General features: G+C 39.7%; 1 protein-coding gene across 1 annotated transcript in view; it reads left to right on the top strand.

Moving 5' to 3' along the window:
- CPED1 (cadherin like and PC-esterase domain containing 1) overlaps nt 1-25896 on the top strand; it is a 270907-nt gene that overhangs the window by 130203 nt on the left and 114808 nt on the right. Inside the window, exon 15 of the mRNA XM_075208962.1 lies at nt 3736-3904. Within this exon, the coding sequence (XP_075065063.1) occupies nt 3736-3904 (169 nt within the window). The remainder of the gene's footprint in view (nt 1-3735; nt 3905-25896) is intronic.

The following is a 25896-nucleotide window of genomic DNA, read 5'->3' as shown; positions in this document are numbered from 1 at the left end:
GGCCGAAATGTAGCAGCTCCATTTTAATTTTTATATAGTCTTCAGCTATTTTAGTAAAGGAGCTGCAAGGCTCCCTTGAGGAACGAATGATGTGTGTGCTGAGTCTCTAGACGGTAAGTAGCATTATGTGATCTGGGGGCACAGCTAGACGGCATTATGTGTTCTGAGGGCACATCTAGGTGGCATTATATGAACTGGGGGCACATCTAGGTGGCATTATGTGAACTGGGGGCATATCTAAGTGGCATTATGTGATCTGAGGGCACATCTAGGTGGCATTATATGAACTGGGGGCACATCTAGGTGGCATTATATGAACTGGGGGCACATCTAGGTGGAATTATGTGAACTGGGGGCACATCTAAGTGGCATTATGTGATCTGAGGGCACATCTAGGTGGCATTATGTAAACTTAGGGCACATCTAGGTGGCATTATGTGAACTGGGGGCACATCTAGGTGCATTATGTGAACTGGGGGCACATCTAATTGGCATTATGTGAACTGGGGGCACATCTAGGTGGGATTATGGGAACTGGGGGCACATCATTGTTTCATTATGTGAATTGGGGGCACAGCTAGGTGGCATAATAATAATAGTAATAATAATAATAATAATAATAATAATAATAATATAATAATAATAATAATAATAATAATAATAATAGTTTACAATCAAAGCAGTGGAAGAAGTGGTAGTATGAAATACCACAGTTACCAACCCACTTTGACCACTGTGTGTGTAAATATAAATATATATATAATATTTTATATGTGGCACACCTGGGCTTGTAAACATTGTTTCTGGTAGATAGAGAAAGATTGCCAACCCTGCCCTATGGGAACCTGTTCAATGCCACAAAATTTGAAACAAGCCGGATCACCATCACGTTAACTACTAATTGTGCGCTTGACAAATTGTATCCCACAATTGCATTGCAGTAAATATACCACATATGTGGAATGACAACTTATGTTTCCAATTACAGAAAAAAACTTTCCAAAACTGTATGATTTAAATCTATCCACAGTGGCGCACGGAGGATTGTCGAGGGGGGGGGGGGGGGTCCCCCCCGCCGACCCAAAAAAAACAAAACAAAAAAAAACCCCAGAGAGAGCGCAGCAGCTCCGTTTCGCCAGCGCTGCCCTATACAGCAGCCGCGGCGCTGTCTAAGAAGCGTCTGCGGTGGTGCTGTATACAATACAGCACCGCCGCGGATGCTTCTTTGACAGCGCCGCGGCTGCTGTATAGAACAGTGGCCACTTAGTTAGCGCAGGGGGGGGGGTTTCTAGAGACTCAGAAACCCCCCCTGCGTGCGCCACTGATCCAATCGCTGCATCCCATATTAGCAAATCTTGCATGAGCCTTTCCAATTGCTAGTTTTGTCCATGAACAGGTTTTCCCCAGATGACATTCTGGTCACTTTACACATTATATTTTTTATTTTGGATGTTATCTTTTTATTTACATATGATTAACAATGGGCTGCACAGTGGTTTGCATTGTTACCTCACTGCACTAGGACCTGGAGTTTGATTTTGACTGGGGTGCTATCTGTTTGGAGTTTGTATGCTCTCCTTATGTACATGTGGGTTCTCTCCAGGTTCTCTGGTTTCCTTCCACAGTCAAAAATATATTGATAGATTAATTCTCCCTAAATTCAAAGATAGATAGGATTCAATGGTGGATAATACGATTTGTAGAAATATTATCATTATTATTAACATTTATTTATATAACGCCGGCATATTCTATAGCACTTTACAATAGGGAGCAGCACAGTAATAAAACAAGACTGAGTATTACAGATAGACAGAGAGGTAAGAGGGCCCTGCTCACATGCTTACAATCTATAGGACAAGAGGAGATCGGTACATGAGGCTAAGTGCTACAAACTGCATCTTGGTCCAGCCAGATTGCAAAGGTAGAAAGGGCTTAGTGGGCTATGATCCAGTCACACAGCAATGTTGGCCAGGGAGTCAGAAGTCAGAGGTTTGAGAAAGTATAGAAAGAACACATGCAAGTCTTGTGTGAACTGTGTAGAGAGTGGTAATAGGGTACCCTATTGAAGTTAAGAGGGTGGTTGAGGAATTTAATAAGCTAGCCTGAAGTGGTGGGTTTTCAGAGAATGCTTGAATATGTGAAGACTAGTGGAAAGTCTTATTGCGCCTGAGTGATAAATCCGCAAAGTTGGTGCAGCCCAAAAAAAGTCTTGTAACCGAAAATAGGAGCAGGTAATCAGTATGGATGAGAGACTCAGATCTTGTGCAGAACGGAGGTGTCAAACTGGGAAAATGCTTGAGACAAGTGAAGAGGTGTATGTTGGTGCAGTTTTGTTGCTGGCCTTGTAAGTTAGTAGAATTATTTTATATTGAATTCGGTAAAAAACAGGCAACCAGTGTAGAGATTGACAAAAAGGATTAGCAGTGGAAAAGTGAATTGCAAGGACAATAAATCTATCAGATGCATGCAAAATAGATTGTAGGGGTGAAAGTCTGATTCGGGGAAGACCAGTAAGGAGAGTATTGCAATAGTCAGTACAGGAGATGATGACTGCATGAATTACAGTTTTTGTAATGCCTTATGTGAGACATGTGTGTATTCTGGAAATGTTTTTTTAGATGAGTGTAACATTATTTAAATATAGATTGGAAGTGAAGAACAAAAAATAGTTTTGAATCAAGGATCACACCTAGGCAGTGAGCTTAAGGGGTAGGATTTTTTGTCATGCTGTCAACAGAAATAGAAATGTCAGGTAGATAACTTCTGTTGGTGGTGGGAATATTATTAGCTGTATTTTTGAAAAATTGAGTTTGAGTTGGCCAGAGGACATCCAAGATGAAATGTCAGAAAGACAGTCAGATCAACACAGATGGTGGGAGATCCAAAGAGTGTAGATACATTTGGGTATCTTCCGCATAGAGATGACACTGAAATCCAAAGGAGCTTGTTCATCAGTGCACTCAATGTTGTCGTGCCCTTTTGTTTACCCATATACATTGCTGACCTTTGCAAATGCTGGGCTCTGGGTGATATATACTCTTTGGGAACTCCCCATCCCATTCTATATCCTAACAGTGGTGCTCAATTCAGAATCGTTAGTCTCTTATCAATAGTCCATATACATCATAACCACTTCCTCCATGGCAGCCTTACATCAGCATTTCGGACGGTACCCTGAATATAAAATTCTAGGAAATACAAGCAGATGGAAAAAGGGTGGCCTAATAGTGTAGTATATTATGGGAAGTGATCCCCAATAGACCTGTAGGTGTGATATAAATGTGTACCAGATGTAGGAAGACATAAGGCTCATCAACCGCATTATGTGGATGTGTCAATACCACATATCTTCCATCATCTCCAACCATATGTGAACATAGAAGCAAAAGGAAAAACCAAAGAATAGTGTAATAAAATTACAACACCAGTGAATGGTCTAGAAAAAACACTGTGTATCAGCATACCAGAGGAAATTCATAAATCAGCTCATCTGTGGCCAATTCTTTGCAAACTCAGCGCTTGTTAGTCCAGGTCTCGAGAGCCACCGACCCAGTTCATAGCGCGTCCATTTGCAGCAGCCGCACGTACGGCGACCAGTGAGACCATTGACCGTTGGACTAACAAGCACTGAATTTGCAAAGCTATCCACATGTCCTAATGAAATGCGATTTAAAGGTTAATAATATTAAATGTGTTTGTTCTAAAAATAAATAAAATGCTTTCCTTTTCCAGAGTTGCTAAGTATCCGCTTGGCTTGGGCCTGAATCAAATCACTTTACATGTTACTGACGAATCTAAGCCATCACCACTATTGTTGAGGAGCTATAGAATAACTGTGTACCGGGAAGATCGTCCAAGTCTGCCTTTGTTTGACCATTATAAAATGTGTGGCTTTGTACAGGTACAGTAATTGTTTCAGATTCTTCATAATACCATGCTGTGTGTTAATTCTCCTTGCTATGATAATTGTATCATAAGAATGTAAGCAGCATATTAACTGTTCTGGTAGAAATGGTCATATCTATCTGCTTATAATTTGCATTTAATGTGATAAAGAAGACTACTGATTAGATTTGTCACAGGCAACTAATTATCTGAGAATCTGAATGATTTCATTGTGAAAAACATATAGAAATTAAAAATATTTTTCTTTAATTAACTCTAGTTTGCTAAATAGTTTCAAGTTCTCATAACGTATGATATATATATAGACAGATAAATAAAAAGGTTATATTCCTATACTTCATTTACAAATACAAATTATTTTACTTGAAAAGCTGTTATGATGCTGGCCTGATCTCCAACCCACAGAACTAGATGACGGAGATCTTCGCCTATAGCAGCCGCCTTTCCCTAGGAGCTTGATGCGCTCACTGGTACTCGGATGCCCCCAGGACTTAGCTCCAAGTGTAGTGTGGGTTGGTAATGCAGGACAACAGGGCCAGGAGACTGGTAGAAGGCAGCGGGTAGTCAAAATGATAGCCAAAGTCAAGGGTCACAGGCAATCAGGGTAATCGATAAACACGCCAGGGGTCGGGGTCACAGGCACGGTAGCAAAGTCCAAGGTACAGGCAAGAAGTGTCAGGGTCACGAGCAAAACAGGCAGAGTCCAAATAATCCAAGCAGGGGTCATACATGGGATGTCAAACAGAGTATCCACAGGACAGAACAAGGAAACAGGAGCAAGTCAGCAGACTAGGATAGACACGCTATAACCGGCAATGAGGCTTCAAACCTCACTGCCTTAAATACTACTGGCCGCCAATCATAGCCTAGCTCTGAACCCATCCACAGCCCTTGCTTAATTAGTTAATTAGACTGATTAATTAGCCCACTGGTTTTCAGGTAGACTGCGCGCGCGCCTGGCTTCCCTATCTTGCCAGGACGAGGCGCCGGAGAGATTAGCGTCCGACCATTGCCCAAAGTCGGGTCTTCAGCGGAAATGACGTCCCGGTCGTCAAGGTGATGGCCCGGACGCCAGAGGGCACAGGAAGCGAGCCGCGGCGGCTCGTAACAAATGCTTACTCTTTTACACAATTATATTGTGTTAGTGTTCTTCTCTTTCATAGAAGAACTGAATTGATATCAGTGGCATTGTATGCAGACAAGTCCAGTAAGCAGTTAATCATTTATACCTCCTTCCGCTTAAAAATGTGGGAAAGAAAGAAAAGATTCCATTTTTAGACAACTGCTTATATTGATACAGCTAGTCTTTTATTTTTAACATATTTTCTAACCAAATTTCTAACCTTCCCTCCGGGAGATCCTTGAGGGAAGGTCATGTGATGAGTATGAGGGGAGTTGTGGTCCTGCTATGAAATGCCAAAAATAGTGGCATTGCATAGCAGGGGCTGGGCTTTATGACGTGAGTTCGCTTCATTAAGTCCTGCCTATACCGCGGTCTGGGCCGATGCCTACTCTTACGGGAGTCTGGGAGGACTTCCTGAAATTGGGGGGCCTTCTGGAAATTCTGGGAGAATAGACAAGTATGCACAAAATCAGGTATACAAATCGATTTCAGACAAAGATGATGTTTTAGTTAAAGAGGACAGGTCTACTTTAAATTGAGCAGCAGAAATGCATATCTCCCAACAACAGGTACAGCTATTTTAAAAAGTGCCACATTAAGCAAGGTATGCCCTTTGTCTTGTGGATACCTTACCTTGTCACAGGCAACAGCTGTCTCAGGAGTTTAGAAACTGTTATTGGCCACTTCAAAGATGTCAACCCAACATGACCCATTATATCAGAGTAATTTACTGTTTGTCTACCTCTGACATTGTAAATTATTTTACTTGGGATTATTAAATGATGAAAGAGTTTATATAAATGAATGCAGTAAATAAGCAGCAGAAAAAATGTCTAGATGGAATAGATCAGTCTGGCATTTGTGGTTCTGACATGTTAAAATGATGATTACTGTGTGTATGTGTATTGTTGAGCAATTTATTTTACTTTTTGTACCCAAGTCAGAGCTTACTGTATGTCTCCAGAAGGCACGAAAGCCCTGGAGATTTGTTAAGAAAGTTTACTTTGATTTATTTATGCTCATATATCAAGGGATAGCATGTGTCAGACTGGTATATTTATTATTTATTTACTTAATTATAACAATTACAGATCTATAGACACAAATGTTTATATTTTGTAACATACATATGGTATGTGTTTTTCTGTTAACCAGGTAACATGGGTCTTATTTAAATGGGGCACAGTTAAAGTTGCATCTAAGCAAGTTACTCTGTTGATTTGCTGTATGGGAAAACAGATGCCGGAGAATATAGTGATAATAGCAATAAAGACTGCACAGAAACCAGTCACCAGTTATATATATATATATATATATATATATATATATATATATATATATATATATATATATATATATATATATATATATATATGTGTATATATATATATATATATATATATGTGTATATATATATATATATATATATATATATATATATATATATATATATATATTGACGATGATGATGATTATGATATCAGTTAAAAAGTCTTTTTTTTTACATTTCTTTACATGAAATACATTAATTAGGATGCTGTGAATGTCTTCTGAGCATAAAATTAGTTTTTACAGTTGATTCTGATTACAAAACACATCATAACATGCATACGAGACTGTCATCACTATTGATCAAGACTTAGACTAGCTGGAGCAAGAGATATGGCAGAAACTCGAGTAACTTTGAGATGGCCAGAGGTGAATTCAGGTGGGTCTGAGTTTGGCATGCCACTACCATAAATTGAATACAGCAAAACACACCTTTCCCTGTCCCGTTCACTGCCCTGAAATCGTAGGCTGTAGTAAGTGTCCTTTATGTTCGAAGACACAGCGGACAGAGCTGCGCTCACAGATGTATCTCCTGGTTCTGGGCACGCGCAGCGTGATCTTGCGCACGAAACGCCCAAAATTGACAGATATGTGCCTTGATGAATCAGGCCCAATATATTGATTTTATGTACCAAATTTTACCCCTTGGAACAAAAGATGCTCTTTATTCTGGCACTATGCTGCTGCTTTGAGTGGGGAAAGGTAACCAGGCAATTTAAAACCCAACACACTAAACACAGACAGAATGATTAGTACATCAGCGATAATGTAAATATAGCGATTTATCATCTAAGTGACAAGTACTATTTCCGGCACCTTAAATTCGCTGCAAATGCAAAAAGCGACTTTGCAAAACATGTACACTAAGAAATCATATCACTTCTAATGGACATAGTGAAAACTGCGGTTTTAAAGCGGCAATGGGTGGACCCACCACCTGGATTAAATTATACAGGCTGTGGGTTTATAAGTGCCGTTTAAACGACTACCATCGGCTGTTTTACAGATAAATCAAGAAGTCTTTGCTTTAGTGACTAGTACCCACAGTGTACAATTCAGCACAGTGACTCCTCCTGAGGTGTCTATGGAAGTTTACACAACCCAGCTAATGCAAAGGAGCGCAAGAGACAATGTATGTATTCAGTTCTAAATACTATACTTAAGGAAATATTATAAAATAGGTATAAGATATATAAGCAAAACAGAGCAAACAGTATTAATGTCAGCCTTGGTTGTTGAGGTTATTACCACCTTTGAAAATGCCTGACACCCTTCCATGGTCTAATCTGGTCAAATTGCAGTAAGTAATTGGATATAATCGCTTTCCTACCACTAGAGGGTCAGACCACAGCCTCACACACATGACCATGGATTTATCAGTAAACCTATTTTTAAATCCACTATGTATAGGTGTAATCTAATCATGTTTGGTTGTTAATAATGGGGCCATATGCTGCTATGGTCTATTATTTTGGTAAAATATGACCATATTAGCTGACCAAATATGCATGTTTGTAGCCAGTCCTGCATCATGCTAATTTTAACACACCTAACAGATAATATAGAAAACAATAAACTATAGAAAACATCCTATAAAAAATACGAGTCTTGATGCCTAAATATACTTACTAATAATAGCAATCTCATCTCACAATCTCATACATGCTTACTCTTACTTGCTCCCTCTGCAAGGGCAGAGTGGCGGGGGGCTTGTAATCATATCATTTTGGACCCATTCCGCCCCCCCCCAAATGGCAAAATGATGTGTGTGCATCGTTTTGTCACAGAGGGTCAGGACAATGTGACGTAATTTGTGGGGAACCGTGCTTCACCCTCTTTTCTATTAAATGGGTAGATGACGCAGAATAGCCTGCTTTCCTAGGAGATTTATCTGGAATTTGGGAGTCTGTTGGGCATTCCAGTGAGCAAGTATGTATAAGTCAAAGTAGCAAATAAGTTCCCAGTTTCTAACTCTTCCTCTTTCCTGCTTACAATATGTTATATCATTAAGATATTCTAACACATACTTTCCAACTTTGGGATATTGTTCTCCTGGAGATGGGGGGGAGGTAGGTGTTTTTTGAGGCGGGCCCAGCGAATTGCGTCATTTGGCCCCACCCCTAAACTTACATCACATTGTCTGGCCTATTACAGTGGGGGACAGTGCCACGATGACGCGAGAATTGTGTCCTAAGCCCCACCCCTGCCACTTAACTAATGAAGGCTCAGGAACCAGGAGGTTGCCCTGCTCTCCCCGGAGTTCGGGAGGACTCCCAGAAATTCGTGAGTTTCCCGGACATTCCAGGAGAGTAGGCAACTATGTTCTAACAGCAACATTTACAGTAATAATTTTTATTTCTAATGGTAATTACTTCAAAATTATTACACCAGTGTTTGAAATGAATTAAGAAAGTGCATTTTTATTTCTAATGGTATGCTGTCCTTTCACTGTTTGTTTGTTTAAACCTTTTAATGCTAGTGTTTGCTGGGGGAGTTTATTGAGGGCTTGATTGAAGAACACTGATCACATATGTTTGTTAACCATATATACTCATTGTAGAGTGGTTGCACGCCAAGTGATAGCTGCATAGCTAGTGTTTATAGTTCTAAATGTATAGTTACAAGTGTAAAAAAAAAATTTTTAAAACAAAATTTTTTATTGTTTATTTAAACACGTATAAAATATCACCAATGAGTTGCATATATGGAGAAGAACATAAATACATGAGGATAAAATGTTAACAACATTTGCAGATGTATAATAAGTAAAGTGATGTAAAATCCAAATGTAGATTTGGTGCATATAATTCAAAGAGAAAAAGTTTGTAGGTGAGGGGAGACATACAGGGGGTTGAGGAGGAAGAGAAGGGAGGTATCTGATGAGGGAGAGAGATAAATAAAGATGAGTAAGTTTATCTATGGCAACTAGAGCAAGAGATTGGCGTATTTAGTCAGTCATCTCCAATCAAAAAGAAGTATATAGATAATAAGTTAGAATAAGAGAATGTCAAACGGTAGAAAGGGGCGGTTCTGCTTCATAAAAGGATGTCCAGGGGTTCCATACAGCTTTGAATTGAATTGGAGTATCGTTGAGGGTGGCGGTTATACTTTCCAAGCGATATGTTGACCAAATAAAATTTATGGTCGCAGTAAGTGAGGGTGGGATCGAGCTCTTCCAGTGCGAAGCAATCAGGCAGTTAGCTGCATTAAGAATATGCCTAATTAGTTTTTGGGTTGGGCGGGATATATTAGGGAGAGGTCTAGGGAGTAATGAAAAGAGCGGTGAGTCAGGAATTTGTATATGAGTAATGGAGGATATCAACCTTTGGACTTGTTGCCAGTATGAGATTATCTTGGGGCATGACCACCAAACGTGCAGCAGGGAGCCTCTGCAACCACACTCCCTCCAACACCTGTCCGAGGAGGCTGGAAATATAGTATGAAGACGCGATGGGACCAAATACCATCTACTATATATTTTAAATGAATTTTCTTTGATTCGAACAGAGATAGAGGTTTTAGCCAGATTGGTTCTAATCTTGGTCCACTCTTTAGGATCTATAATTTCTCCTGTGTCTTTTTCCCACGCGAGTTCATGTGGTTCTTTAGATGGAAGGCCGAAATTATTTAATAATTGGTAAAATGTGGATATGAGGCCTCTCGTTGAGGTTGGGTGCTTGCAAAATGATTCTAGGGGAGAGCACTGATCTGTGAGGGCTTTTTTAGGTAGGGATTTGTAGAAGTGTCTAATTTGTAGGTACTGATCAAATATTGAATTGGGAAAATTGTATCTTCTTCTTTTTAGCTCTGCAAATGTAGGGAAGATGTTCATTGGAGCAATGTCCCATGGAAATAGAAGATGGTGACGAGTCCAGTAATGAAAGGCTTTATGATTTTCCCCTGGGGGGAAATCAGGAGAGTCCCATAATAGGACAAGCAGCGGGTATTGGGAACGAAGTTCATAGATACGTGTCACACGATCCCAGATAGCTAATGAGAATTTGGCTGTGGGGATATAGTTTAAGAGTTTGGTTCTGTGTTGGGGCTTGGTCCAAAGTAACGAGGAGGGTGAGTATAGTTTAAGTAAATCAGCTTCTATATGTGTCCAGACCCGCCAATTTGGGGGAGAGTGCCAAAGCACGCACTGGACTAAGTGAGTGGCTTGATAGTATTTTATTAAATTTGGTAAACCCAGGCCTCCTATACTTTGGTGTTTGAATGAAAGCCGAAGTCAGATTCTTGGTTTACGACCGGCCCATATGAATTTTGACAGGGATTGCTGTAAGTTTTTGAGTGCGTGCGTGGAGAGGGTCTGCCATAAATAGAGGAGGCGGGGTAATATATTCATTTTTATAGTGGCTATACGGCCAAACCAGGAGACCATAAGTTTAGACCACTGTGTGAGGTCACAAGTGTAAAAACTTTAATTAGCATAATTTGGAGTTATACCGGAGTTAAACAGGAGGAAACAGGAGAAGAACATTCTGCCTGTTATCACAGCTACACAAGGACAACAGTCAGTATTAATCAGAAACTCCATAATCTACTCCTGATGTTTCCATCTCTCTCTGGCTACAAGCTTCCCACCGCAAGAAGACTGTTTTGGACTCTGCTCTTATTTTCTACTCAGCTCATGAAAGTATGTTTTATCTGTCAGTTTATTTTTCCTACAAAATTCCCTCTGTTTAATCAGCCTGCTCTACTACTTGCTCAGCCACGCCCTACCCATGCTACAGCTATTTCAGTCCCCTATCTCGTCATTGTACTTAATCAGAGGTATGAAGAAATGAAACTGACTTTGAACCACTCTTCTCTCTCATGGCTCTGCAAGAACTCAGCTACTCCATCACCTGTTCTTTATTGCTCTCCATTCAACACTTACACTCACATCATTACTCTATGCTGTCCAGACATCCACGAATAAACTACATCTACTACAGCCTCACTCTGCACTACTTCTCTGTTTACACAGGACATTACAGTTAGGTAATTCTTTTAATTCCCCCATTTTTTGCTGTTTTACTCACAAATCCCAATGCTTGCGAAAATATTTTTCTTTCTCTCTTTTCATGGCATTATCTTTAGGACTAAATCATCCCTCACCCATCCTCTAACACAAACCTCTGTCCACATTGCCCCTTCATTACTTCATTCACCTCTATTTAACATTCATGAACTCTTTTCCTATTTAAATTCAATAACTTTAACAGCCTCACCCTGTCGCCAGAAACTAAAAGGACACACATCTTACAATCATCTTGACTACTTTACTTCCTCCCTGCTTCTATTAGCTGGTGATATATCACCTAATCCAGGTCCCCCTCACTTCTCTCACACACATATATCTGAACACTACAGAAATCCATCAAACCTCAAACGCATCACCTGTCTACCCTTTATTCCAAAGTCCTTTAAATGTGCCCATTGTAATGCACGCTGTGTTTGTAACAAACTTACCTCCGTACAAGATCTCTTCCTCTCAAACAACCTAAACCTACTAGCAATAACAGAAACATGGCTCACGCAATCAGACACTGCCTCACCTGCAGCCCTTTCACATGGTGGTCTCCATTTCACCCACATCCCCAGACCAAGAGGCAGACAAGGAGGTGGGATTAGACTACTTCTTTTCCCACAATACACGTTCACAGTTCTTCCAAATGTCCCATTACTCACGTTCACATCTTTTGAAGTACATGCGGTTAGGATTTTTAACCCATTCTCTATGCGTATTGCTATCATCTATCGCCCCCCTGGAACACACCAACAATTTCTAGAACACTTCTCTGCATGGCTCCCTCACTTCTTATCCTCTGACATACCCACCAGCATCATGGGTGATTTCAACAACCCTATTGCTAATCCATGTTCCAATGCTGCTTCCAAACTATTCTCTCAAACATTCTCACTTGACCTCTCCCAGTGGATTGAATTGGATGACCACTGTCTTGATCTTGTTTTCTCTAGACTATGCTCAGTTTCTGATTTCCTTAACACTCCTTTCCCCCTCTCAGATCATCACCTTATTAGCTATTAGTTCACCCCCAGTTCTTTACCCTCCCCAGTGTCAAACTCTTCCAAGCCTCCTCACAACTGCAGAAATATCAACTCTATTGATCTTCAACAGTTTACCACCTAACTCCAATACCTTCTCTCCCCAATTTCTACATTCTCCTTCAGTACCCCATTTTCACCAAACCCTAGCAACTGCCCTTGATTAAGTGGATCCAGCGACATTACATACTCCGCGTAGACTTCGTTGCCAATTATTGCACACTAAAGTAACACGGAATCTACAAAAACTTTCTCGTAAAGCAGAACGTCACTGGCGTAAATCTTGTACCTCTAATGATTTCAGCACATATACTGGTATCTACCACGCCTATAGAAATGCCCTGGACACTGCAAAACAAACATACTTCCAATCTCTCATCTATGCTCAGGCTTCTAATCCCAAACGCCTTTTTAACACATTTAAATCTCTTCTAAATCCTCCCACCCCAAACTCTCCGACTACCATCAGTGCCCAGGATCTTGCTTCCTATTTCAAGGACAAATAGATAGGATCAGACTTGAAATGGTATCATCTTCCTCGACAAGCAATCAGCTCAATTCCTTTGTGGCACCTTTAACACTCTCTCTTCATTTGATCCCACAAATGAAGAGGAAGTTTCTACTCTCTTATCATCTCCCTACTCTACCTCCTGTCCTCTCGATCCCATTCCCTCACAAATTGGTAGGTCCCTGTCTCCTGTGCTTGTTCCACCTGTAACTAAAATCCGTAATCTATCTCTCTCTACTGGTATTTTTCCATCACTATTCATGCAGTGATTACTCCTAATTAAAAAAATAAAATTCTGACCCAAACTCTCTCTCAAATTACCGCCCCATCTCTCAGCTCCCATGCCCCTCCAAGCTTCTCGAGAGAATAGCCTACACTCTTCTCTTTCTTACAGTAAACAACCTACTGGATCCTCTTCAGTCTGGCTTTCGTTCTCAACACTCCAGAGACTGCGCTGACCAAGGTTGTCAATGATTTTATCACAGCAAAAAGTGAAGGCCATCACTCTTCGAATTCTCCTGGATCTCTCTGCTGCATTTGACACTGTTGACCACTCTCTCCTCATACAAACGCTACAATCCCTTTGTCTTGAAGGCACTGTTCTCATCCTACTTATCTAATCGCTCTTTCAATGTTAATTTCTCTGGATTCTCCGCTTCCTTTATCAGTTGGAGTAACACAAGGCTCAGTCCAGTCATAAATCCCACCCCGCAAGCTCGCTGCCTACGTGTAATCCTTGACTTACAATTATCATTTATTCCCCACATCGACTCTATATCCAAATCTCTTTACATACATCTAAAGAACATTTACATACATGTAAAGAACACATTGCTGTGTGACTGATCATACAGCTAACTGAATACTTTTTACCTTTGCATTCTAGCTGTTCCAATGTGCAGTGTGATGTAGCACATGCCCCTGTGTTTCAAACTCCCATTGTCCCATAGATTGTAAGCTTGCGAACAGGGCCCTCTTACCTCTCTGTCTGTATGTATTACCTAGTATTGTCTTATAAATGTTTGTTCCCAATTGTAAAGCGATACGGAATTTGCTGGCTCTATATAAATAAATGATGATGATGATGATAATGATAACAATTCAAACTGTGTAATAATTGTAATAGCATTTCCATGTTTGTTTCTGGTTTCATGATCTTTGCGCTTGAATGAAACCAGTGATGAGGAGGTGTCTTAAGCAGCATTATTTTGTGATCTATTTATAATGTACCTATGGTAGAATGTTTCCGCAGAAAATTCAGGTACAATTACCATCTTTTTCCCAGATAGAAATAGAAGCTGCACAGTGCTGGTTTTACTGGGGGTTTCATTTTTGTGTAATATTTGCATTGCATATTGTGCTTTTCAAAAAAATGTATGTTAATTTGCACAGCTTTGCCCTAATATTGCAGAACACTCACAATTTTATCAGGCATACTGATTGTTGCTCTTGGACCACAGAAGAACATTTAGGGGCAGATTCAGTTGTCAGCTAAATGTATCAGGACATCACTGTGATGTCCGCTGTGCACACTTCCAGTTAATATCGTACTGAAATATCGCACCTCCAGCAAAAACAAATTTCAGGTCGGACTTTGCTGCGTAGCGTCCTCACAGACTGTTAAGGAGGCACGAGAGAGGCAAAGAATTTAATTTCTCCCATAGAGCAATATTTAGAAAGGCAGCACTGAGAGAAAACACAGTATCTGAATAAAATAGCGTTGTTTTAATAATTTTATACTAACTTACAATTTTTTTGTAGAATTGCTGAAAACTGTCAATTTCCCTGCTATTTTTCATAAATATATATTCTCTGTATCGTGTTTAATTTACTGCTGCTTGTTTTTTATGTGATTGTGTAAAATGCAAATATTTAAAATGTAAATATGGCATTGTATTGCTTTTAAATTATTGCATCATTTACATGCTGGTTATATTGATGTTGCTCACAGTTCTCAAGAACATGTACTACTGCCTTGGCCTAGCGCTTAGTAAATAATGCGTGCTCTTGCTAGCCTGCCAGGGTAAAATACTATACAAAGACACACAAAAGCTACATATTGCCCCCCTGTTGACAAAGCATCTCTTAATGTATTCTATCCCTGCTTTTATAAACATCTTTACCTTCCAGCATTTCAAAAAGCAAAATCGAGACACAAATAAGCCCCACCCATGTTATATCCAAACTACTCCCAGATTGGCCCAAACCACACCCAGATTGGCACAAACCACGCCAAGATCTGCCCAAACCCCTCCTAGATCTACCCAAACCAAGCCCAGATCATGCACACATTATCACAAAGTCCCTATAAACCAGGGATTGTTAGGAGGTATGCAACATGTACTTTAGAAATGTTGGTTAGGTACATTTTATTTATGTATCACACATATATTATTTTTTATATTATAATGGTTTAATGCTGCTCTATGATTCAGATTATATTTAATGTTGTACTATATTTAATGTTGTAATGTTGTACTCTAGTGTTTTTTTGCTTTATTAGTGCCTTGTGTATTATATATTGAGGAAAAAAAGGACCTCCACAGAAACTGGCAAAGAGCATTTTTTATTCAGAGCGCTATGCTTTAATCCACAGGCTTCCTCCACCCCGTACAACAATTGTGACATGTAGAGGAGGTCAGCCTGAGAACAGGCATTGACTGAGAGCCTGATTCGGCTTGTAAATCGAGCTGTCAGACTACACTATGCCTGTTCTCAGACTCTACTGTTGTGCGTGGTAGAGGAAGTATGTCTGAAAGGGAGCATAGCATTGAATAAAATGCTCTTTTGGGGGGGATCTGTTTTGATTTTGCTTACTACATAGTGTGCAAAGCCCTATGTAGTAAACAAAAAAGCTTCTTAAAGAGAAATTGACATACAGTGTATCCGGTGTTGCTTAGTTGCTGCACAATACCTTTTACATTTCACTCTTTCAAGCTAACACCTGTTGCCCTGGTGAAAGGGTAAATAAATGGGAGGGTTCCATCTTGACACTTAAATGGGCTCAACTGGTATCATACTTATCGAGGATAAGGTCGGTGACAGCAGTGTGGCCTTTCTCACAGTAGGCTTTAGTTAAATTTCTAATCCAAATACTTTTTCTGACTTTCTTTTATGTTTAATCCCATTAGGATCTTCAAGTTTCAGTGCAAGCTGATACTGTGCTGAAGGTTACAATACAAAGACAGATCTAGGGATGTTGATTCCAGCTTTCTAACAATTCTCATGCATTTCAGTAATCCTGGATTAAGTTCAAGGCTATTCATATAAAAGTGTGTAGCTCTTCATAATGTCAGCATGAAGGGTACAAAAGATTGCCCTTGCTTCAGTCACACTTCTCAATCGATTCAGTATGATGCATCCATATATGGATACTTCAATGAATCTTATAGCCACCTACAATGACTTCAATTTATGTCATAAAATAACATTTGCAAATAAAAAGGACAACTTAAAAAACAACATAATATAGTATAATACAAAGATTTACAGTGTAAATGCTGGATTTTTTCAATATGTCCTCTCCTCAGTCTGGTACACTAATACTACACAGTGTGTGACTTGTAGCACACTGTATATTTACACACCATATACTATAATATACTATTTTTTAAGTTGTCCTTTTTAATTGCAAATTTTATTTTATGACATAACTAGAAGTTACTCTAGGCGGGTATAAGGTACATTATATATATATATATATATATATATATATATATATATATATATTACACACAGACACACACAACCATGTACGCACTACATTATGGGGTCATTCACAGTTGGACACATTTGCATCCAAAACATGCATGTAAAAAGCGTGCCTCAAAAATGGAGCACCTGTTTGGTTATTTTGTGTTTTCTGCCCAATACATTTGTGAGGTGAGTGGGACAGGCACTGATAACATCATCACGGCCCTGTTGCACAATGAGAATAGTAGCATTCCGCAGCCAGGTGGTTGTGACGATGGAAATTAATCATCATGCCACCAGCTCCTACTTGCCCCTTGGACCTCCAGTGATTGATAGGGAAGCACTATAACTTGGTCAGAAATTTGCCTTCCCATATTTTTGTGTGTGTTCTAACAATATGATCCTGTTTTGTCTGTTCTATCTAGTATAATTCAGACTTTTTTTTATTTACTGTAACCATATATTTTATACGAAAAAGTGAAATGAACATCATACTTTATTGATTCTCTGTTTATTTTTTAGTGTGATCTGTTGTATTTTTTGAAAAGGAATCTACTATATAAAAGCCTAGTGGCGTGTGTCTGTGTGTGAAAAAAAACAAAACCAAGCTGCAGCGTCACCTGCTGGGCGAAGTTATACACTGACCGACTAAATTCTTAGTGTGTGTGGGGGAAAAAACTCAGAAAGGGCTGAAATTTGGTATACTAAGATGTTTTCAATTTGTTAATTTAATTTGTTAATTGTTAAAAGTATTTATAAAGATTTTAAAAAAATATATATATATTTCTTGAAGGAGAAGTGACAGTTGGGAGTGGTTGGTGGTTGCCAGGGCTGACATTGGGGAGTGGTTGGTGGTTGCCGGGGGTGACAGAGCGAGAGGAGTGTGATACTCAGGACCGCTGAGAGAGATCCCTGTGTCTGGGTAGACATCTGGATAGATGTGGCGATAAAGATGAAGGATGAGGTGATGGAGAAAAATGATGAGGTGGTGACATGTGGACAAAACCACGTTAAAAAAGGGCGCTTGTGTCGGGAAGTAATGCTCTTCCCCTGAGGAGGCCTGGCCTAGCCCCAAATGCATGACAAGAACCTTTTTAACACCTTAAGTAGCTTGATTTGACTAGAATGCATGAGTATCATGCACGGGTTAACTTGTAATTATATATTATACTATTTTCTCTTAATGTATGGACAGTCATATTGCATCCTACTTCCCCAGTGCTGATTCTAAAATTATTCAGCAAACATGCAGAAAGCTAAATTGAAGTTCACTGTTTTCAAATGCAGTCAGTCATTCTTGCAGTCAGCTAATATGGAGTATGTAGGTGATACTGGCAGCTCATTTAGATTTGAGCAAAACAAAATAAATTTAGTGAGTGATTATATTTGTTTCTTAATCAAACAAGCAAAAGCATCATTTCCCTACCTTATCATTTTCTGTCCAAGATTTATAAATCACAGACTTAATAAACAACACTGCCTAACTTTGAAGCTTTTCCAAAATCTTTGGATAAGCATATATCCAGATATTGGATTGCTGTCCTCTGGAACAGCAATCAATATAATCTTTTATGGATAAAATGCAGTATCTAAGCTTACAGAGTTACAGATGCAATGTTCAGTTGTTTAAGTGTAAAAGTTTGTCATATTGCTTATACATAATATACACAAAGAGCCATGTTTTAACATGTCTATATTACATTTAGGGGTCTATTTATTAAAGGGAGATAAGCCCTAAATCCTGCAAAAATGGGATTTTGTTTTGCAGAATTCAGGAATTCTCCCTATTTACCAAAGTCCCCAACCAGTATAGTCTATTTACTGTTGTCGTATCCATTAGCATTCACTGGGGTTCTATTAAGTAAGGATGGCAAGTTCCGCTGCTGTCGTCTGATTTCGGACCACAACAGAAATGCCCACATTAAAAAATGTTTTGTTATTAAAATAAAGCATTTTTTTCCTATTTCTTTCTTTTTTCTTTTCAAACTTTAATAATTTTTTTGTAGAATCTGGAACTGAAAGCCAAAGTTCTGGCTGCCAGTTTCCGGTTTGCATGCCTGAGCAATATGCAGCGATATAAAAATCTAATCATCGGGGGGGAATCTTAATAAATATACCCCACAATATGACAGAGCTGGGATATAAAGCTCAGTTTATGCACTCTAATCTTTCTCTTCTTGGTGAAAATATCAGCTGGAAAGCCAAATATATGGGATGACATTAAGGGTCATTAACAAAATTACAGAATGAACATGTTGAGGGATCACATGTGAACATTTAAAAAAAATAAGAGTGTGTACAACTGGATGTGTAATAAATGAAAGACAACAATAAATGCACAGTGATCAATTTGAAAGACAAATATCACTTTAAATCTGAAAAATTATTTGACTTTTGTTATAGATCTAATAAAGTTACAATAAAACGGATAGCTCCCAAAAGTATAATTATATACCTAAGTCCCCAAACAACAATATCTGAGATATCTGAGATATGTAGCAAATATATAATAAATGTCCTTGGTAAGGAATCAGAATAACTAATGTTACAATATAAAGACAGTCTCTCCAAAAAGGAATACAAACATTGAATCAGCAGAATTGAAAATACTCACAATCCTTTTAATCTCTATAAAAAAAATATAACACATATTCTACATCATTATAAACAGTTATCATAGTGATGGCAAGTCTCTCAATCGCATAAAGCTAAGACTGAGTGAGGTTAACGTAGAATGCATAGGTTAATACAACAGATATATAAATAAATAAAAATAATATGCAAGCAGGGATGATGCTACTGGGGTATACAGCCTCTCTGCTGCAGGGTCTGCTATAGCTGCCACCCATGCTTCCCTGGGCCCTGCTCCCCTCTGCGGTTTCTGGGTTCAGCAAGGGGCTTCATGAATTAACTGTAGAGTGACTGTCACCACCCTTCCCCTCTTCACAGGAAATGAAGCGGCTGAGGTAGAGGAGGCAATGTAATGATTGGGATCTAGAAACTTTGGGGGCAATGTCATAATTTTGCAATTGAGCCCCCAAAGTTTTAACTATGCTCATGTGTGCAAGCCTGAACAAAAAGCACATATAACATAAAATATGGCAGGAGCAAGGGAGGAAAAAACAAATGATGCAATCATACAAAAGCGATAAATCTAAACTCAGCCATGTTTTGCAAGTTCACCATAGAAAACATCCTGGGTACCAGTGATGTATCTTCTGTGGAGTTGTTAGATCAAAGTAAAACACTGACTGATAAATATTGATGTATGCGTGTGTGTTTATATATATAACCTGGTCTGATTCTGCAGAAACCGCCTGGTCTGATCTTCGGTTAGCTCTTTGTTCCTCCCCAGTTCTACAAGCACCGGATTTTACCCAGAGGTTCTTCCTCCAAACTGATGCTTCTGGTGTTGTCTTAGGTGCAGTCCTGTCACAGGAGAAGAATGGAGTAGAAAATCCTGTCCTGTACCTAAGTCATAAGTTGCTTCCAAGGGAACAAAAATATGCCACTGTGGAGAAAGAATGTCTCGCCATAAAATGGGCTACAGAAGCTCTGCGCTATTATCTCCTAGACAGAGAGTTCACCCTAACAGACCATGCACCATTAAGATAGATGCAGAACAACCGGGAAGTAAATGCCAAGGTAACCCACTGGTTCTTGGCACTACAACCTTTCAAGTTCTCAGTAGAACATAGGCCTGGGATTCTACACAAAAATGCAGATGCGTTGTCACGAAAATATGCGCTCCTCGCGAAGTCCGCGTCCCCCTACTTGGAGACACTAGGGGGAGGGATATGTAACAAAAGGAGGCATTTAGCTGGCAAAATGCAGAGAAAGCAGGGAAGTAGAGTAAAACATTGGCACAGTTATGTACCTAGGTGGAGATTAAACCGGGTAAAAACATATGTGTAGTTTAAAATTGGTTTACTTACATGATTTAAAAGCTGCTTCCTCTCAGCAAACAGACAGGGTGGGTCTGATAGTCTAAACAGAGCCAGGGATGGGCGTTTCCTTTTAAAGAGAAGGTGGGTGTGTCACCTGTCCATCAAGCTAGGCCTGTGGGAGGAGTGTCAGGTATAAAACCCTGCTTGTTTCATTGTTCAGGGAGATCAACGCTGGGCTAGCTGGCTGATCCGGACAAAGAGCTGGATTATGTATAGTAAGCATTGAGGGCCTCTATAATTGCTGTGCAAGTATACGGTGTCAAAACATTATTACCATCCTGACAATAAAGAACCATAAAAAAGAAGAAGTTGTACGCGTGTGCTTCTGCAGTAGCGGGCTCTTGCCACAATGTATATATATATATATATATATATATATATACATTGCAGAGATACACATAATTTTGGCAAAATGATGCTGTTACTTCATTGTCAACGGGCGGGGCCAAAAGGGCTCAATTTAAAATTGTAAACATTAAAAAATCGAACTTCCTACCACTTTAGAACCACCACTTTCATTTCAATGAAAAGTTTTTCTCTAAAATACTACTCGATTTAGCCTAAAGCAAGGTATGTCTAAAAATTCACTTCTTCACTTATGTGTAACTGGAAGGTAGAAAATTTATCCCATAAAAAATATAAGACCCACTCTGCACTGATGCAATATTCAAGCCCTTTTGTGAAGTCAAAATGACTGGCTTCCACACAACAAGCAACACATCTGAAAATTTTCCACTCCCCTCCTTTATCTCATTTTAATAATCTCACTCCACAAAATTAAAACTTGTATTTGCCCTGCTCCACTAAACATATGTATTGGCATATGTACGTAACAAAGAATGCTGTCCCTCCTCCCTGCAGTCGCTACTTTATTTAGCTCCTTCACAAACTGCATCATTTTGCTTCGCAAACAAATTAGCTTTGTTGGAAATGTAGATATACAGCACCACCAAAGCTGATATTGTGCTGTACCTCGGCCATTTTACACTTTGAAAATGGCCCCCAGTATATATGATACATGGAAAAAAAACCTTTAATACTAAAAATTTTCATGTCTACTCTATAGAGCCCACAGCTTCATACCCATTACATATAGTCCCTGACACAACGGAAGTGTGATGGAGGCTATCTGCTGGTGTTGGTGCAACTGAGCAGGGAGGCGCGGAGTCTAACGTACCCTTGGTGTTCACCAGGGATCCCCACAAGGAGGTATTGACTTGGCTGCAAAGGATGCGCAGCTTGCGGGTCTCAGAGACAGTCACCAGCTAGATAGGTGAACAGCAGATAGTCAGAAAGGCCGAGGTCGTAACCAGGAGGGTGATGAAGTACCGAATCAGGAGCAAAGAGTAGTCAGGGGAGCCAAGTAAGTAGTACCAGAGGAGCAGAGTCAGTGCCAAATCAGGATCCAGAGAGTAGTCAGTAACAAGCTGAGTCCACAGGATACAGCAAACAGAAGGCTGAAACAATCGCTGGAGATCAGGTGTGAGCCTAATACTCTGGCACCCAAGAGGTGTCAGAGGCAGGTTTAAATAGAGGCAGGATGCTCCTGATTGGAGCATAGAGAAGTCTGCTCCGGATAGGCAGACGTGAGGCACAGCCCACCGACTCTGACAGGAAGCATCCACTCCGCTAGGCAACGGGGACAGACCTGTGCATGCGCACAGACGGCAGACAGACACTGTGTCCCTTTGCTAGACAACGAGATCTGCAGGGGCGGGCCTGATAGTCCCATGCCTACCAATTATAGCTACAACTACAGCCCTCAGAGCTACCAGTCAACACATGCAAATGGGAATAAAATATAGAAGGGGAGGACAGAGCCTAAGGTCCTAATGAGGGTCATAGGCAATTATCTTTGCCATTCCTCCCCAAAGTCTGTCTCTGACTGTAATAATGCAGCAGGTGATAACAATAGAACAGATGATAATAATAGAGTAGGTATAACAATGGAGAGGGGACCTAGGGACAATAGCGGACTTTGGGGTCCTGAAGTAATGGCCCTGCTGTAATATTGGTACTGCCACTGTAAAGATGTCATTTTCAGAAACAGGTTAAATACATTTCCCTCTGATCTGTATTTGGGCAGAGTATATATATGTAACACTAGGTGATGTCTATGTGTGGAATAGAAGGGTAGTTGATACCTAAATCCATTGGCAGTGCCCTTGTTACATGTTTGTATTTGCAGTCATGTGGAACAGACCATGAATTTATATGGTGGGTGATGAACACATAAAGAACATCTGTGGCATAGCAAAATGGCCATGGATTTAGTGACAAATGTGAGCCAGGGTCCTCCTCCAATTCCCACCACTAATTCACTTTTCCTGCCTTTCCTGGTTATTCTCTCAACACATATTGAGGCCATAGCTGGACAAGATAACAGCTGCCACCACTGTGACCCCTTTCAGGGGTTACGCGGTTTTTATTTGTGCAAGACCTCCAAAACCACATTTAGCATCCACATTATTCTCAGAAGAGGGCTCTGCACGTAAGGCTCGACCAGTAACTTGTCTGATAAAGTGATTTGTATTTAGGCATTTTTATTAAACATGTTAGTTGGAAACCATAAAGAATATAATCTTTAAAACCTCATGTTATAAAAGTATGAAGTTAACAGAAAAGTATATTAGATCGTAAGTAACAAGATCCAAAAATGGGGAGTAGCCCTTGCAGAATATTGAATAAGACCAATTTCAGATTAGTCTGCAACTGTTACAATCATATTCTGCAATCCCTCAATGGGCAACTTTGACCACCAGGAATATGGTTTGAAGAACAAATACTGTGGTACATTAAATCTGTTTTGGTTTCTTATGGTGCTTCTCTTTTATTATGACTGCATTTGAAGAAAGACAGAAAGTTACATACTTGTTGCTAACTCACACTGAAAGCCAGGAGAGTGTTTGTTACTGAAGCTGTCTGACCATCACACCCAAAAATGTAATTCAAATGATTATCTATATTCCCATTAAACCTTGTGACCTATTGCAGTGTGTTTGATGTCTGCTTGCTTAAATTGACTAACAAGAGTGACAGAAGGATTAACTTACAGTTCATAAAATTGGAAATGATTAAAGCAGATGGGAAGCTTGTAGAAAGGTTTTTCAGTAGAAAGCACTGTATATTAGTCTATGCGGAATAGAGCCATACTGTAAAGCATCATTTCAAAGTGGCACTCATAGGCCTGTTGTGTGTGAAATCATTTATCCACCACAAAGGAACCCCTTATTTTAATCAGTTTGTTTATGTCCATGCAAATGTAAGTAAATATTGGTATATCTCTAATTTCTTAAGTTTTGAACCAATTACCAACTAATTACATAGGACTGTCATTAAAAATGTGTAATTTTTTTTTTAACTCAAAAGATTTTTACTAGAGTTTCCAAAGTAAAAATAAAATACAAAATAAACACAGCTCAAATGTCAGATAAATGTGTCAAAATTGTGTATTTTTGTAAGTAAAAGAAAAGGGTGTTTTTCCTGTTCACAGACTTTTCTCAACTTAACAAACGGTCTCAGAAGCTGATTATTGAGACTATTTATCAATCTGTGTTGATAAGGCTGATTTTCTATGACCACTTATCGCGGCAACAGAAAATCAGTTATCGGCACAATTTATCAATAAAATATCACTGGGCAGCTGAGCGATATTCGGCTGATTAATTCATACTGCCTGGAAATGGTGAGGCTTAACACATTGACGATTGAAAAGATGCTTTATTGAAGAAAATTTTTGGTTATCACAGTTCTTAGACGGCAGCAACAGAACAAGGATATATTGGTAAGCTGGATTTGACAGATATGACAGACAGATAAGGTGGGTTTAATAGGTATGTATAGGACTTGGGTGACTTGGTGTGTTCCCCATGCATAGTTACCTATAGGAAGAACATACAAATGCCTGTGTGAACCTCATTTAAATGAGTTGTAAGGTGTAAGCATATGCAGGATTTCTAGAGGGCGGTTTCCATGCCACACCACCAGAGTGAGCATTACATCATACAAGTGTGGCTATCATTTTAGCCAGTACAAGGTCACTCTCCAACCCCTTTACATCCACTTCAAATACAAAGTCAATGCTGCATGTAACTGTTAGGTGCATGCATCTCTCCCTTTACTAGCAGACAGACCAGTGTGAAGCAGGGCATACCTTCTAACTATCCTTGCAGTGGGGACAAAGTACTGATTGAGCCTGACAGTCACCCAAAATCCTGACTGTCCCACCAAAATCAGGACAGTTGGCAGACTGTCCTGCTCTCTCCCACCTGTTCTTGCAGCATTCACTGCGTTCACTGCCTGTGCTGGTGTCTTAAGTTTAGTTGCTGCTTGTCTGGATCCTGGAATGTTGGGTCCCTGTTTGGAAAAATGGAGAGGTACATGAAAAATAGAAAGTCTAGGAATGAGTGATCTCTCTAGGCCTCCTTCCCCCAAGCATACATTTAATTAATAAGGCTCCCTACATGCATCCATCGCCATCATTAAATTAATAGTATTCACATTTAATAAATTATCCTGTCCCACCCCACACCGCCCTAACCTTAAATAATTAGTATTCACATTTAATAATTAGCCATCCTTCTCCCTAAACTCAGACCCACATTCAATGATCAGACCTCAAATCACCCTAAAATTAAATAAATAATCTCATTAGACCACGTTAATTAAGAGACACTACCAAGACACCACTATTAAATAGTCCTCACTAGTACTCCACCAGTAAATTAATATCTCCACTTCTCACTTCATAAAGAGCCCTCACACTTACTTTCTTCTGTCTTCTTTGCATCCCCCGGTTCTAGGGTAGGGTGGACGGGTATTAGGGGTTTCCTCTGTACCCCGGTGTGCTGGTCCAACCCCGGTTACCTGACTGTGATGGTACAGTTAGACTATGGATGCTTATTAATTACATGCTGTTAAATTGGTGCCACAAGTTTTATATATATATATATATATATATATATATATATATATATATATATATATATATATATATATATATATATATATATGGGCAGCATGGTGGCCTAGTGGTTAGCACTACTGCCTCACAGCACTGGGGTCATGAGTTTGATTCCCGACCATGGCCTTATCTGTGTGGAGTTTGTATGTTCTCCCCGTGTTTGCGTGGGTTTCCTCCGGGTGCTCCGGTTTCCTCCCACACTCCAAAAAACATACTGTTAGGTTAATTGGCTGCTATCAAAATTGACCCTAGTCTCTCCCTGTCTGTCTCCCTCCCTGTCTGTTTGTCTCCCTCTCTGTCTGTCTGTGTCTGTGTGTGTCTACATTAGGGAATTTAGACTGTAAGCTCCAATGGGGCAGGGACTGATGTG

Source organism: Mixophyes fleayi, chromosome 4 (genome assembly GCF_038048845.1).
Source record: "Mixophyes fleayi isolate aMixFle1 chromosome 4, aMixFle1.hap1, whole genome shotgun sequence".
NCBI classification, from domain to species: Eukaryota; Metazoa; Chordata; class Amphibia; order Anura; family Limnodynastidae; genus Mixophyes; species Mixophyes fleayi.
This window is presented reverse-complemented; position numbering and strand designations above follow the sequence as displayed.